Source organism: Vulpes vulpes, chromosome 3, assembly GCF_048418805.1.
Source record: "Vulpes vulpes isolate BD-2025 chromosome 3, VulVul3, whole genome shotgun sequence".
Classification (NCBI taxonomy): Eukaryota; Metazoa; Chordata; class Mammalia; order Carnivora; family Canidae; genus Vulpes; species Vulpes vulpes.
In genome coordinates this window covers 23,217,076-23,232,287 of record NC_132782.1, presented here as the reverse complement: position 1 = coordinate 23,232,287, position 15,212 = coordinate 23,217,076, and the positions used below count along the sequence as shown (strand labels likewise).

At 41.1% G+C, this 15,212-nt stretch overlaps 1 protein-coding gene across 1 annotated transcript in view; it reads left to right on the top strand.

Annotated features, from left to right (window-relative positions):
• The window catches only part of TTN (titin), a 274,354-nt gene that overhangs the window by 20,224 nt on the left and 238,918 nt on the right, over positions 1-15,212 (top strand). The window contains exons 14-30 of the mRNA XM_072752064.1: positions 429-587; positions 2,783-3,076; positions 3,184-3,306; positions 4,492-4,773; positions 5,047-5,112; positions 6,016-6,274; positions 6,490-6,550; positions 6,662-6,877; positions 7,786-7,928; positions 9,621-9,826; positions 10,417-10,650; positions 10,752-10,996; positions 11,975-12,246; positions 12,369-12,533; positions 12,628-12,796; positions 12,900-14,593; positions 14,740-15,021. Coding sequence (XP_072608165.1) covers positions 429-587; positions 2,783-3,076; positions 3,184-3,306; positions 4,492-4,773; positions 5,047-5,112; positions 6,016-6,274; positions 6,490-6,550; positions 6,662-6,877; positions 7,786-7,928; positions 9,621-9,826; positions 10,417-10,650; positions 10,752-10,996; positions 11,975-12,246; positions 12,369-12,533; positions 12,628-12,796; positions 12,900-14,593; positions 14,740-15,021 — 4,870 coding nt within the window. The remainder of the gene's footprint in view (positions 1-428; positions 588-2,782; positions 3,077-3,183; positions 3,307-4,491; positions 4,774-5,046; positions 5,113-6,015; positions 6,275-6,489; positions 6,551-6,661; positions 6,878-7,785; positions 7,929-9,620; positions 9,827-10,416; positions 10,651-10,751; positions 10,997-11,974; positions 12,247-12,368; positions 12,534-12,627; positions 12,797-12,899; positions 14,594-14,739; positions 15,022-15,212) is intronic.

Below are 15,212 nucleotides of genomic sequence, written 5' to 3'. Positions count from 1 at the left end.
CATGAAAAAGTTTATTTGTAGCGTCTGTTTATAGTTATGAAATCTCCATGGTTTAACCAACTTACTGTGACTCTGTTATTTACCCCAAATAAGCTATTAACCTAATTTTATTCCTTACTGTCAATAGAGTATTTGGAAATTAGCAACTAAATTTCTTTAGCGCCGTGGCTGAGTCCTGTCTGTATTTCTCTTAGTGTTGTTTTCTACCTCCGCATCTTTGGGTTTTTTTTCCTAAGGCAGGATTTAAGATCAACTTTCTAAGCCTTTACACAAGTCTGATATTGAATGGCACATCAGCCTTTCTGAAATCTCATTGGTGACAGAAATTCCAATATGTACCATACTTCATCAGTGATTATATTTAAATGGTTGCTGTGTGTTCTGAATCACATCAGTTTGACTGTCTTATTTTTGTTGTTAAAAATTAGCTAAGAATGGAAGCTGAGAAAATATCTGCACCCAAAGTAGTAGTTACCACCGCAAAATCTACTGACCTAGCCATACTGCCCAGGACTAGAGAAGAACTTGCTATTAAGCAGGAACAGATCCATCTTTCTCATGAGGAGATGAAAACTGATGCCGTGAAGGTGAAAAGCATGGCTTCATCCCATTTCATCATCAGCACCCATAACTTTTCATCCAGCATGAATCTGTGCTCTAGAGTTCCATGTAATTGCAGAAGTAGTCAACAAGCATTAGCCATGAGACCCCATCCAACTCCTCCAGTGCAACTGTTAGTGTTTCTAGTCATGAAAAGCCAGATTAAATAACCCTCTCGTTTGTATCTCCTAAATTAATTCTCAGCATTTAACTGGTCTGAATTGGGTTCTCCTTCTCCAATTCTTCTTCCTGCTGATCCAGGTTCTAAAACTATGAGAGATGTGAGTCCACTAAGAAATAAAAAAATAAATGGTACCAGCCAAGAGGACGTACCTGTGGCTGTCCACCAAATAGCATATGGATAGGAACTTGATATGTATTAATTCAGGAAAAAATACATAGATGCTTCTTCAGTTTGAAATATTCTACCCATAATTAAAATACTTTTTTTTACATAAGTTCTAAATTAAGAACAAGATTTGTATATTTGTACATTTTAGTTGGCAACTAATTTCTGTGGGCCTAGGTTTTCTCATTGTTAAGGTAAATAAAACTTAAAGCTCAACCTGCTTAACTCACAGGCTGGTTGAAAGATTCAAATGAGATATAATGTCATGCAATCATTCTACAAGCAAAGTAATATATATTAATATATATGCACATATATGTATATATATAGAAAGAGAGAGAATGGTATATCAGCCTTTACATATATATTAAAAGTCTATGTATACTTAATTGATATTATTTGGCTTGTTGAATGATTGCATTTACGTTACATCTCATTTGAATCTTTGGTCTACATTAAATACATATAGTATACATTAAACATATATATTTGTGTTATCTGTAAAGATGGGTAACATTTTAAAATATCTGTAAAATTCAAATCAACTAATAGCCTCTTATATGTTTTTAAAAAAGAAAAACAGATGAACAAACTTAACTAAGCCTCATGTATATTTTACGGTTTCTTCTAAGATGCAATGGTAAAGTGAAATCGGCATTTGCAATCCCTCAAGGAAGATTAGATTGTTCGTGGCTTACTGGAAGGAAGCACTGAGTTGAAGCCCAATTTCATCTCAGAAAAAAACCCTCATTCGTATCTTAAATGATTCAGAGGACAATTTTAACAGATATATAGGTAGCATCCTTGAAAGGCATTTCAGATATGATCTAGGTTCCATTCACAGCAGCAGAAGAGAAAACTGGACATTAATAAAATATTCCAGCATTACTTTTAAAGAGCACTGATGGACATGGTGATGTGATTTTGTAGGATGTGCTATTTCCAAGTCTTGCATAGACTCATAATTTGTAAGCCACATCAGCTAGTTTGCTTTCTTTAAAAGAGAAACACCTTTGCAGACTGTGTTTTCATTTATGTTAATCAGATTCATGGAAATGAGAAAACAACATTTCTGCTTTTTTCTTTGCTTTACCTCCCAGTAATAACGAAAGTAAATTGAACTTCGCTGTGGAAGGTTGTTCTCTTGACTCCAAATATGATTAACACTTTCATTTTAATCAGAATCTCTTCATTCATGTTTTGTAAGAAAGATACTTTCTAATAGATTAAAAATTCTTATCCCTAGATAATCATAAAATTAATATGCTCACTATGATTTCATGAGCTTCCACATTATCTCAGATTTGCATGTAACTGTACAACTCTAGCAGCTGATTTTTCTGGATAGGTCTAGGATGGTTTTGAGTATATTTTTTATCATTGCTGTCATTGCAGCAACACTAGACTAAGTGATTGACAGGATAATAAAAATAATCAATGAAGATAACCAGCCCCAGGGTTCTGATTTCCCAAGTGCTAATTAACTGCCTTGACAAAATCCTAGAAAAACTCAAAATCTCCTTCCTATTTTATGTATGTACTGTGTTGTCCCATGTGGTGTGTGTGTGTGATTTAATGTCTAGTCTAATTAAGCAGGTATATAGAGAGGCTATCTAACTAGCTGTCCATTACATTATAATCATCAATGAAATATTAAGTTCCTAAATGCGTCTTGTGAGCCACATTTCTGGAGACATTAACAGAGCCATATAACACGGGTGCCATCTGCCTACGACACCTTTAGGCATTTGCTCTCGGTGACTATCCGCGGAGGAGATGTCTTAGCTTGACTTTGACATTGCTGTGTGTTAATTCTGGAAACCTTATCTCCAGGTGGACGTTGGGAAAAAGGCAGAAGCTGTAGCAACAGTTGTTGCTGCAGTAGACCAGGCCCGTGTCAGAGAGCCCAGGGAGCCCGGGCCTCCTAGAGAATCATACGCTCAGCAGACCACTTTGGAGTATGGCTACAAGGAGCACATTTCTGCCACGAAGGTAGCTGAGCATCCCCAGCGTCCAGCCTCAGAACCCCACGTTGTCCCTAAAGCAGTCAAGCCTAGAGTGATCCAGGCTCCTTCTGAAACTCATATCACAACTACTGATCAAATGGGAATGCACATTTCATCACAGGTGGGTCTGTACCCGCTGGATTTTCACCCTATCCATGGGGAAAACAAGCTTAGCTGTTGGCGGTCATCCAGTGAACAGTGGCATCACTGAGTCTCTTTTCATTGCAGATCAAGAAAACTACAGATATAACAACTGAAAGATTAGTCCATGTGGATAAACGCCCCCGCACAGCAAGCCCTCACTTTACTGTTTCAAAAATTTCCGTCCCTAAGACAGAACATGGATATGAGGTAAGCAGTTAAAGAGCCTGACAAAGAGACATCTGGCTCGAAGAAAATAAGTACCTAATGTGTGGTGTACACAGTGTCTTCAGTGTAGGGCCAGCGTGGGCCTCTCTCTGGTGATGTCTGTTCGCATTCAGGGTGGACTCTGAAGCCCCAGGAGTCTGGCTTCCGAAATTTGCCCAGCAGGCTAGTGGTTGTCGTACACCTCTGAGAAGACACAGATCCATACAGCTTTCTCTGTGTTTCACATTTTGTAAAGAGATGGTGTATTGCACGGTTTAGTTTTCCTTCTGCTGTGAGACTTTTCAGGCTGTGACTAAAGTCAGACATGGAAAAATCATATAATGATATACTCAGTACAACAAGATGGAGAGATAGTAAATGTGGTAGTTGGGTTGGATGGTGGAGTCACACAGGCTGGGTGAGTGTCCTAGCTCTGCCTCTTATTAGCTCTGTGGTCAGGGGCAAGTTAATACATTAAACGTTAGCAAGTTGACAGCACATAATAACCCTTCAGATTGGACGCTGTCCTTCTTATACACATCTAAGACAAAAAATGCAAATCCTCTGTGCCTTCAAAGAAGTGAAAAGTACATTTAATACCTATATTTGGAATAGTCCCAAATTACTATTGAAATCAAATAACCATAGACAAAAAAATAATAATAACCATAGACAATGGCAGAATAAAAAGAGTGGGAAAGTCTTCAAAATCTTTTTCTGAATGTCTCCATTTTTACCTTCCACACAGATTTGAGGCTGAAACTTTACCATGCTATTTTTAAGTAGTTCTTAGGAATTTCCCAAATGTTTTCATAATTTCTTGATTTTGAAATTCCCACAGTAGTTATTTTTCGGATGGTTAAGTGAAACGTCATGACTGAGCTTTAGAAGACCCTGCATCCCTTTCTGATAAGGGCATAAAATAAGGAGCTCTAACTACAACTCTTGAAGACAGGCATTTTCAAATGCATTTTGCAAAAAAAAAAAAAAAAGTTTTTTTGCAAACTGGTGGGAATGACCGCGAACTTTGTGAGTGGTTTGTCTCTAACAGACTCTTCCCTAACCCTGAGAGTGGTAGTGAGGGCCTAGGAGGACAGACCATCTAGAAACAGACTCAGACCCACCACGGAGCGAATGACGGTGGGGGCGCTTCTGAGGCATGACCCAGACTGCCTCGTTTCCATCTAGGCATCGATAGCCGGTAGTGCTATCGCCACGTTACAGAAAGAGTTGTCAGCAACATCTTCTGCTCAGAAGATCACCAAGTCGGTGAAGGCACCTACGGTGAAGCCTGCTGAGGCTCGAGTGAGAGCAGAAGCCACCCCGTCCCCGCAGTTCCCCTTCGCCGACACGCCGGACACTTACAAGAGCCAGGCTGGCATTGAAGTGAAAAAGGAGGTAGGGGTGAGCATCACTGGTGCCGCAGTCCATGAAGAGCGCTTCACAGTACGCCGCGAGCACGAAGCCAAGGTCAGTCACCGGATGGCCCCTTGCCCCCCGTTGCCCCTTGATGCATTGCTGCTGTCCAGTGGGGCCCGGCCACGGCCGCTTTCTGCCACAGACGTGCTCGGCCGGGCCTCCTGCCTCTCTCCTTTACCACGTTCAGACTTCATTCTTTTGAGTCTGGCGTGGATCAGAGCTCTTTTTCCTCGAATTACTTTTGTAATGTTGCATGTGCTACGAGTTCATGGGATTGCCCCTCGCTCCACGGGCATTTTGTAACGTCCTCTGTAAACCCTGCAGGTAACAGAAACGGCGAGAGTACCCGCGCCTGTTGAAATCCCGGTTACTCCACCAACCTTGGTCTCGGTGAGTAACGAAGGTGCCGCCTGTCTGGTCACATAGCTTTAATGCACGCAAGGATCAGTGTCTCGAATGGCCTCAGTGGGTTCACAAATGCTAGTGGTAGGACAATGCACTAACTGGCGAGAAAAGGGGAATTGTGTGTGGCGACCGTCAATAGACTTAAGGAGTTTCGATGACGTTTAAGGCCTTATTGGGAGAGTGATGGAGCTCTAACGACCAATCTAACCCTCTTTGATAGCTTAGCCTTAGCATCAGAGAAAAGCATTCAGATAGAAGGCGATAAGCATTATATGGAAGGTGATAAGGACCTCAGCAGGGGAAGGATAGAGCACTTCTACTTGGGAATAACAGGGAAAGCTTTTGTATTTTATTCATTTATTCATTTATTCATTCATTTATTCATTCATGAGAGACACAGAGAGAGAGAGAGAGAGAGAGGGAGGCAGAGTCACAGGCAGAGAGAGAAGCAGGCTCCATGCAGGAAGCCCGACATGGGACTCGATCCCGGGTCTCCAGAATCACGCCCTGGGCTGGAGGCGGCGCTAAATCGCTGAGCCACCCGGGCTGCCCCAAGGGAAAGCTTTGTTGAAGTGGCAACACTTGCTTCTGAGCCTTCAAGTTCTGTTAGGGTTTAACTATGTGACAATAGGTACAAAGTTGCCCCATCACGTGGTGTTAATACGGTTCTGCCTTAGGAACTTGGAAGCCTTTGACATTTATTTCGACTTAGGAATATTCAATTTCCAAGGAGTCCCTTTACTAATATTTCTAGAGTCTTGACCTTTAAAAGGATATTTCATGGCCATAAGAATGTGCAAGTTCAAACCCCTCTGCTTCTCAAAACCCATAGAGATGATTAATGGCTATCCACACTTTATCTGTATTTCCTTTTTCTTCTCTCTTCAGGGCTTAAAAAATGTGACTGTTATAGAAGGTGAATCCGTCACCTTGGAGTGCCACATCTCTGGATACCCATCCCCAAAAGTGACATGGTACAGAGAAGACTACCAAATAGAAAGTTCCATTGATTTCCAGATAACCTTCCAAAGTGGAATTGCTCGTCTTATGATTCGCGAAGCCTTCGCGGAAGACAGTGGACGATTTACCTGCAGTGCTGTGAACGAGGCTGGGACCGTCAGCACATCCTGCTATCTAGCTGTGCAAGGTTGGTGGCCACACTCCCAACTGCCCTTGCGTACGTGCCATCGCTCTCAGCTGACACTTCCTAGCACAGGACGGTTTCTGCGCACCTTGTAACGGTGGCCCCTTTGGGAAGTGCGGGGAGACTAGGGGGCCAACTTAACTATCGTGCTAAGCAGAGGTCACTAACAAAATGGACTAAATGCCTGACTTAGATGAGAAACTTGTTTGTTCTTCTAGCATCAGAAGAATTTGAAAAGGAAACAACCGTGACTGAGAAATTGACCACCGAAGAGAAACGGTAAAACAGTCTTTGGCTTTTGTTCTAGTACAGTTTTGAATTTTTTTTTCCCCCTGTCCCGTTGGCAGATTGCAACCCCAGAAGCTAATATGAAGGGAATTCTTTTTCCAGCTTTGTAGAGTCAAGAGATGTGGTAATGACGGATACTAGCATCACAGAGGAACAGGCAGAGCCCGGAGAACCTGCCGCTCCTTTCTTTATTACAAAACCAGTGGTCCAGAAACTGGTGGAAGGTGGGAGCATTGTGTTTGAATGTCAAGTTGGAGGCAATCCAAAGCCCCACGTCTACTGGAAAAAATCTGGTGTCCCTCTAACCACGGGATACAGGTATTTTGACGGCCGACTGGCAGTTCTTTGTGATTTGTATGATATGTATATGAAGCCTACAGAGAAATAGGCTTAACCCCCAACCCCCAATGCAAGCGCCCTCATTATGGAAACTTCAGAGGATATTTTGAGGGATTTTTACATTTTTGCACAAAGTCTTACTGAGAAACAAAGCTATGTGCCAAAAATAGATAAAGATATACTGTTTTCTGGATTCTAGTTTGATTCGTGTATAGTGCTGGTGAAATAGAGAAAATGTGGATGTTTACGCACATGTGTTCTAGAAAGTACCCAAGACAGCGTTCAATAAAAATGTATAATAATTAAGTCACTAAAAGATAAAAGAATAAGAGTCCTGTAGTGAAGAAGGAAGTGAGTTATGTATGAACATCTATGCTAATAAATTTGCTATAATTGGATGTAAAATTTAGCTTTGAATTTTCTGCAACTTAATAACAAATCAAAAACTGTAGCTGTTCTTAGTAAGAAAAAAAATATAGCATACCAGAGGCTTACTATTGAAATGTTTAAAGGAATTTATTATTTTGATTATTCATTTGATCTTCACATGGGAGCAAAATAATGAACAAAGAGGAATATCTAAGTGTTTAACTGACCTCATCATTTGCTAACATTAAGCACCAAAGCCCTTCCCATATGGCTGATTCTAGTAGTATTATATTCATTTTTTTTTATTTCAAAGAATATATGAACCTTATTTACAATGAAAATTTTAAGTTGTTTCATTGCACGGACTCATGTGCATTTTCCTCAATTATCAGCAATCTTATTTTCTATATGGAGCTTAGTCACATATTTAAGATCATTGAATTTCATACCACAGATCGACATGAGGGTTATTCACACAGCGTTATTTGTGACTGAATTTTATGTATGTTCATTTCTAGATACAAAGTGAGTTACAACAAGCAAACTGGGGAGTGCAGACTGGTGATTTCGATGACTTTTGCCGATGATGCTGGAGAATATACTATTGTTATTCGTAATAAGCATGGCGAGACTTCTGCATCTGCCTCCCTGCTTGAAGAAGGTAAATGCAGCCCTGAGTAGTTTCTGTGGGCCTGATAGGAATGGAAATATGGAGAAGTGGCAGTGATGTGTGTTTGTCAAAAGGCCTGTTAAAATATCCGCGTTCTGATCCTGGCTCTGTCTCACGTCGCTGCCCCCTTTTGGCCTTCACTGTAAAGGAAATGTTTTAGACCACATGGCCTCAAAAGCCATACTGGTGCTAAACTTCAAGATTCTAGCCCTTAGTTTCTCTCTGGCGCAGGCATGTTTTGAAGACGCAGGGATTCCAAACCCAGTGGCCTTCGAGATCCAGGCAGATAGTGTTAGTGAGTGCAATGAAGACAGTGGCAAACTGGAAACTATGAAGGGTCTAGTAGCTCCCTACCTCCACTGTGTTGTTGCCAGGCACACACATGCCAGGCTCAACGTTTCTAGAGTTTCTGATATTTTTAAAGGAAACCTGGCTCAGTCGTTTGAGGATCCGACTCTTGATTTTAGCTCAGGTTACAATCTCAGGATTGTGAGATCAAGCCCTGCATCAGGCCCTATGCTCAGCGAGGGGTCTGCCTGAAGTTCTTTCCCTTTCCTTGTGCCCCTCCCCTGCTCGTGCATGCAGGCTCTCTCTCTCTCTCTCTCTCTCTCTCTCTCTCTTTGAAATAAATAAGTAAATCTTTTAAAACACACACACACACAAAGACGGGCCCCTGGGTGGCTCAGTCAGTTAAGTGTCTGCCTTTGGCTCAGGTCATGACCCCAGGGTCCTAAGATCGAGCCCCATGTCAGGCTCCCTGCTCAGCAGGGGAGTCTGCTTCTCCTTCTCCCTGCTCATTTGTGCTCTCTCTCATGTGCTCACTCTCTCTCAAATAAATAAAATCTTAAAAAGAAAAAGAAAACCTGGAAATCAAGATTGGTCGGTATTCAAGGTAATATGACAAAAGTATAATGGCATTCAGGCCAAACAAAATATATCTGTGGGTCACATTTAATTTTGCTTAATTGTTCACATTTACAGCGGACATCCCATGTTCTGTCTCATTTGATCTGCACAAGACCCGCTTGAGAAAGTTAGGATATTCTCCTCATTTAGCAGATAGAACACTCAAGACCCAGGAAGATAAATGAGTTGCCAAAAACCACACAGCAAATTAGGAAGACTACCAGGATAGATCCTAAAGAACTGACTGCTAATAAAGGGTGTTTTTTTTATTAATACAATAGTAGTGCTACTTTGACTTGTTAATGAAAATTTGGTTTTGAAATTCAACCTAATGTAGGTTGAGCACTTTAATAAGTGCATGTGGAAAATCCAGCTTTTGGTTATCAATTTTCCCTAGTGTTGGGTTTGCCTGAATGAAGCAGCATGAACACTTATTCATAAGAACATTAAAATTAACTCATGTTCTTAAGACAAACGAGCAAAATGGTTGGGGGAGAGACAGAGAGAGAGAGAGAGAGAGAGCGAGCTTGCAAACTAAAAAACAGACTCTTAACTATAGAGAACAAACAGAAAGCTACCAGAAGGGAAGTGGGCAGGAGGATGGGTGAAATAGGTGATGGGAATTAAGGGATCCACTTGTGATGAGCACCAGGTGATGTATGGAAGTGTTGAATCACTGTACTGCGCGCCTGAAACTCCTATTACACTGTATATTAACTAACTGGAATTTAAATAAAAACTTAAAAAAAAAAACTAACTTGTGTTCCTAACTCCTAGCTGAATATGAGTCACTGATGAAGTCCCAGCAAGAAATGCTTTACCAGACACAAATGACTGCATTTGTGCAAGAACCCAAAGTTGGAGAAATGGCACCTGGATTTTTATACTCTGATTATGAAAAAGAGTATGAAAAGGAACAGGCCTTAATTAGGAAAAAAATGGCCAAAGATACTGTAATGGTCAGAACTTTTGTAGAAGAACAGGTGAGTAGAAGAATGACCAAGTAATTGAGTTCATAAATTATACTTACCTCCCACAATGCCCCTCTTTTTGTTTAATATTTTCATTTTCCAGGGATGGGGTCAAGGTTAGACTACAATTAGTGTGTCCAGGTTCAATGCTGTTGAGTTTCCTTAATCTTCATGAAATGTTGCACAATGTGGCTTTAGAAACAGGGATTCATATATGTAGAAAAAGACAAATATTAGGATGACCAAGTTCACTATTGCCCAGATCCTTTCATCTGTAGGATGTGAACATTCCAAATGTAACCTGTGAATATCTTTGTCCCAAGATTCCCCAACATGAACTGGGAAAAATGATGATAATGTAGATTAAAAAACAAAAGAGTGACTCATCTAATTCTCTCTAAAAACCAGAACCAAGAAAACACACACACACACACACACACACAAAACCAAAACCAAAACCAAAACGCCTTCTAGAATTTTCTCCCAGTCAAAAACCATAATCAGTCCTTATCTTTGAAACTAATAGTTAGTCCTAAAGATTATTTCTGTCAGTCAGGATATATATTTTTTAACAAACTGTCATTTTTTTTTTTACTATATAGGAATTCCATATTTCTTCCTTTGAAGAGAGGCTTATCAAAGAAATTGAATACAGAATAATAAAGACTACCTTAGAAGAACTTCTTGAAGAAGACGGAGAAGAAAAGATGGCAGTTGACATTTCTGAATCTGAAGCTATTGAAGCAGGATTTGACTTAAGAATCAAGAATTATAGAATTCTTGAGGGGATGGGTGTCACTTTTCATTGCAAGATGTCTGGATATCCATTACCCAAGGTAAAATATAGACGTCATACCTCACACTACAATAAAATACAGATTGGTTACAACAACAATTTGATCTAATTTTTTTCAACTATACATGATATTATTTGCAGATTGCATGGTACAAAGATGGCAAGCGCATCAAGCATGGAGAGAGATACCAAATGGAATTCCTGCAAGATGGCAGAGCTAGTCTGCGCATACCAGTTGTTCTTCCAGAAGATGAAGGCATCTATACTGCATTTGCCAGCAATATGAAAGGAAATGCAATTTGCTCAGGGAAATTGTATGTAGAGCCTGCTGCGCCTCTTGGTGCTCCGACTTACATACCCACACCAGAGCCAGTGAGCAGAATCAGGTAATACTTAGAATAATTTGGGTTAAGATTTAAATTGTTTAAAACCCCAAATATCCCGGTAGCAAATTGCTATTGTGTCAGCGATAATAAATAATAATAATAATAATAATAATAATAATAATAAGGCTCAGAAAGCACAGAAATTTGCCATTAGCAATACAGATGATTGCTATGTATTGTTATTTCTTGCCCCTGTGTAAGGTGAGCAAGGCATTTTCATTAGTGTAGCATGCTATTCATTTTGCCAGTGCTGTAACTAATACTCTAAAAACTATATAGGTTGGGGCACCGGGGTGGCTCAGTCAATTTAGCGGCTGCCTTCAACTCAGGTCATGGTCTCAGGGTTCTGGGATCCAGCCCCGAGTCAGGCTCTCTGCTCGGTAGGGAGTCTGCAATGTAGGTATTAGTATTACTACTTTAGAAGTGGGAGCATTTGGTCTCTATGAGCCTATGAAAATTGTCTTAGTTTACCCGCCCTATAAGTGGTGGTGCCAACACTTGAAATTCAATCCAAGCCAGTCTGACTGTGATGTGCAAGTAGGGTTTGGGTTTTCTTCAAATACAATTTCTACATTTTCCCTTCTCTAGGCTAAAAAATTATATTTTTCTTTTTCTATAAATGTATTCACTGGCTTATTTAACCAACTGATATTTACTGAGATGTTTTGGCAGATGAATCCAAAGGGTTTGGTGACTAATTACATGCAGGGGGTGAGGGGAAAAACTATGGAAGAATTGCTCTAAGATTTTAAGGCTGGGTACCTGGCTATGGTTGAAGAACTACTGACTGGAATTGAGGATCTATGAAAAACATAGATTTGGGGGCAATAATAATATATTCTGTTTTGGGTCCCAATGATTTTGAAATGCCTTGCAATATGGACATGAAGTCAATTCTAAAATAACGTTAAACAGGTTTGTTTTGCTGTGTTTTCTCTATGCCTCATGAAAATATTCTGTTTTGCCTTTGTTTTTCAGATCTATCTCTCCACGTTCAGTGAGTAGATCTCCTATACGCATGTCTCCTGCACGGATGTCCCCTGCAAGGATGTCCCCTGCACGGATGTCCCCTGCAAGGATGTCCCCTGGACGTAGGCTTGAGGAAACCGATGAGTCACAACTTGAGAGACTGTATAAGCCAGTCTTTGTGTTAAAGCCTGCTTCTTTCAAATGTTTAGAAGGGCAGACTGCCAGATTTGACTTAAAAGTTGTTGGTAGACCTATGCCAGAGACCTTCTGGTTTCATGATGGTAAGTATGATGAGTTTTTACTTGTAGATCATTAAATGCAAAATTAAGTTTGTAGATGTGTTGCAACACTTTAAAAACAATTATTTTGATATGTGTTTTCCTTTTTACTTGATTTTTTACAGGCCAGCAAATTGTCAATGATTATACCCATAAAGTAGTCATTAAAGAAGATGGTACCCAATCGCTGATTATTGTCCCTGCAACGCCCAGTGATTCTGGGGAATGGACTGTGGTTGCCCAAAACAGGGCAGGCAAATCTTCAATTTCAGTGATTTTAACTGTGGAAGGTATTTGCTCTTAAAAAAGAAACTACCTTATCCCTTGGGTCATAAACAGGTATTTCAGTCCTACTTACTCTGTATCATAACCTTTCTCTTCCAGCTGTGGAACATCAGGTAAAACCGATGTTCGTAGAAAAGCTTAAAAATGTCAATATAAAGGAAGGTTCTCGACTTGAAATGAAGGTCAGAGCTACGGGTAATCCCAACCCTGATATTGTATGGCTGAAAAACAGTGACATCATTGTACCTCATAAATATCCCAAAATCAGGTGAGTTTACTTGAAAATAATAAAAACTAAGCTCATTATACAAATCCAATAGCCAAGGAAGCAGTCACTACTTCTGTATTGATTTCCTTTTCACCTTTTGCAGAATTGAAGGCACCAAGGGAGAAGCCGCCCTTAAAATTGATTCCACCGTCAGCCAGGATTCGGCCTGGTATACTGCAACTGCCATTAATAAGGCTGGCCGAGACACCACAAGATGCAAAGTGAATGTTGAGGTTGAGTTTGCAGAGCCTGAACCCGAGAGAAAATTGATCATCCCGCGAGGGACGTACAGAGCAAAGGAGATTGCAGCCCCAGAACTGGAGCCCCTCCATCTGCGATATGGTCAGGAGCAATGGGAAGAGGGTGACCTCTATGATAAAGAGAAACAACAGAAACCATTTTTCAAGAAAAAACTCACTTCCTTGAGACTCAAGCGCTTTGGGCCTGCCCACTTCGAGTGTAGGCTAACACCCATTGGTGACCCAACGATGGTGGTGGAATGGCTCCACGATGGAAAGCCGCTTGAAGCAGCCAACAGGCTCCGTATGATCAATGAGTTTGGGTATTGCAGCCTTGATTATGGAGTTGCATATTCCAGAGACAGTGGTATCATTACCTGCAGAGCTACTAACAAATATGGGACGGATCACACATCTGCCACACTTATCGTTAAAGATGAAAAGAGTCTTGTGGAAGAATCTCAGTTGCCTGAGGGGAGGAAAGGCCTACAGAGAATTGAAGAATTAGAGAGGATGGCTCACGAAGGTGCGCTGACGGGTGTAACGACAGATCAGAAAGAGAAGCAAAAACCAGACATCGTCTTGTTCCCAGAGCCAGTAAGAGTACTGGAAGGGGAGACCGCTAGATTCCGTTGCCGGGTGACAGGTTACCCTCAACCCAAAGTCAACTGGTACCTCAATGGACAGCTGATCCGCAAAAGCAAAAGGTTCAGAGTTCGCTACGATGGCATTCATTATTTGGACATTGTGGACTGCAAATCATACGATACGGGGGAAGTCAAGGTCACCGCCGAAAATCCCGAAGGGGTAATAGAGCATAAGGTGAAACTTGAGATCCAGCAGAGGGAAGATTTTAGGTCTGTTCTCAGGCGAGCCCCGGAACCAAAGCCCGAGTTCCACGTACACGAACCTGGAAAACTTCAGTTTGAAGTACAAAAAGTAGATAGGCCTGTTGATACCACCGAAGCCAAGGAAGTTGTGAAATTGAAAAGGGCCGAAAGAATTACCCACGAAAAAGTATCTGAAGAGTCAGAAGAGCTGCGCAGTAAGTTCAAGCGCAGAACCGAGGAGGGATATTATGAAGCCATCACCGCGGTGGAGCTCAAGTCTCGGAAGAAGGACGAATCCTATGAAGAGCTCCTCAGGAAGACAAAAGATGAGCTTCTCCACTGGACCAAAGAATTAACTGAAGAGGAGAAGAAAGCCCTCATGGAAGAAGGCAAGATCACTATCCCGACATTTAAACCTGATAAAATTGAACTGAGTCCTAGCATGGAGGCGCCGAAAATCTTTGAAAGGATCCAAAGCCAAACAGTGGGCCAAGGATCTGATGCACACTTCCGGGTCAGAGTGGTGGGGAAACCAGATCCTGAATGTGAATGGTACAAAAATGGTGTCAAGATCGAGCGCTCTGACCGAATCTACTGGTTCTGGCCTGAAGACAACGTTTGCGAACTGGTCATTAGAGACGTGACTCCTGAGGACTCGGCCAGCATCATGGTGAAAGCCATCAACATAGCCGGCGAAACCTCAAGCCATGCGTTCTTACTTGTCCAAGGTAATTTGAATGTCTTTGGTTTGACGGATCTGTCTCTATTTATCCGTGAATATCCATTAGTGTATTTCTTTTGATTTTCTTTTCCCATTATTCAAATTGTGGGTTTAATTTAATGTGATGTCTTTCTCTCCCCCCTTTCCTTGTAGCCAAGCAATCAATCATTTTCACGCAGGAATTACAAGATGTGGTTGCTAAGGAAAAGGACACCATGGCAACCTTTGAATGTGAAACTTCAGAGCCATTTGTCAAAGTGAAGTGGTACAAAGATGGTGTGGAGGTTCATGCGGGAGATAAGTACAGGATGCACTCTGACAGGAAGGTTCACTTCCTCTCCATACTGACGATTGACACGGCCGACGCCGAAGACTACAGCTGCGTCCTCGTGGAAGATGAAAATGTAAAAACAACAGCGAAACTTATTGTCGAAGGTAATAAATAATAATTTCACTATTTATTTAAGTTCTAAAGTCACCCTTAGTATGGGATGAAGGTAGCTTTGCAGGTTTCCTCTCATAAAAGGAATTATTTGGGAATCGGATATAAGCTCTATGGCAGGATTCCTGAACTTACACCAGTAATTAAGAATATTGACAATTTGAGTTTTTAAAAACCAAGGTTA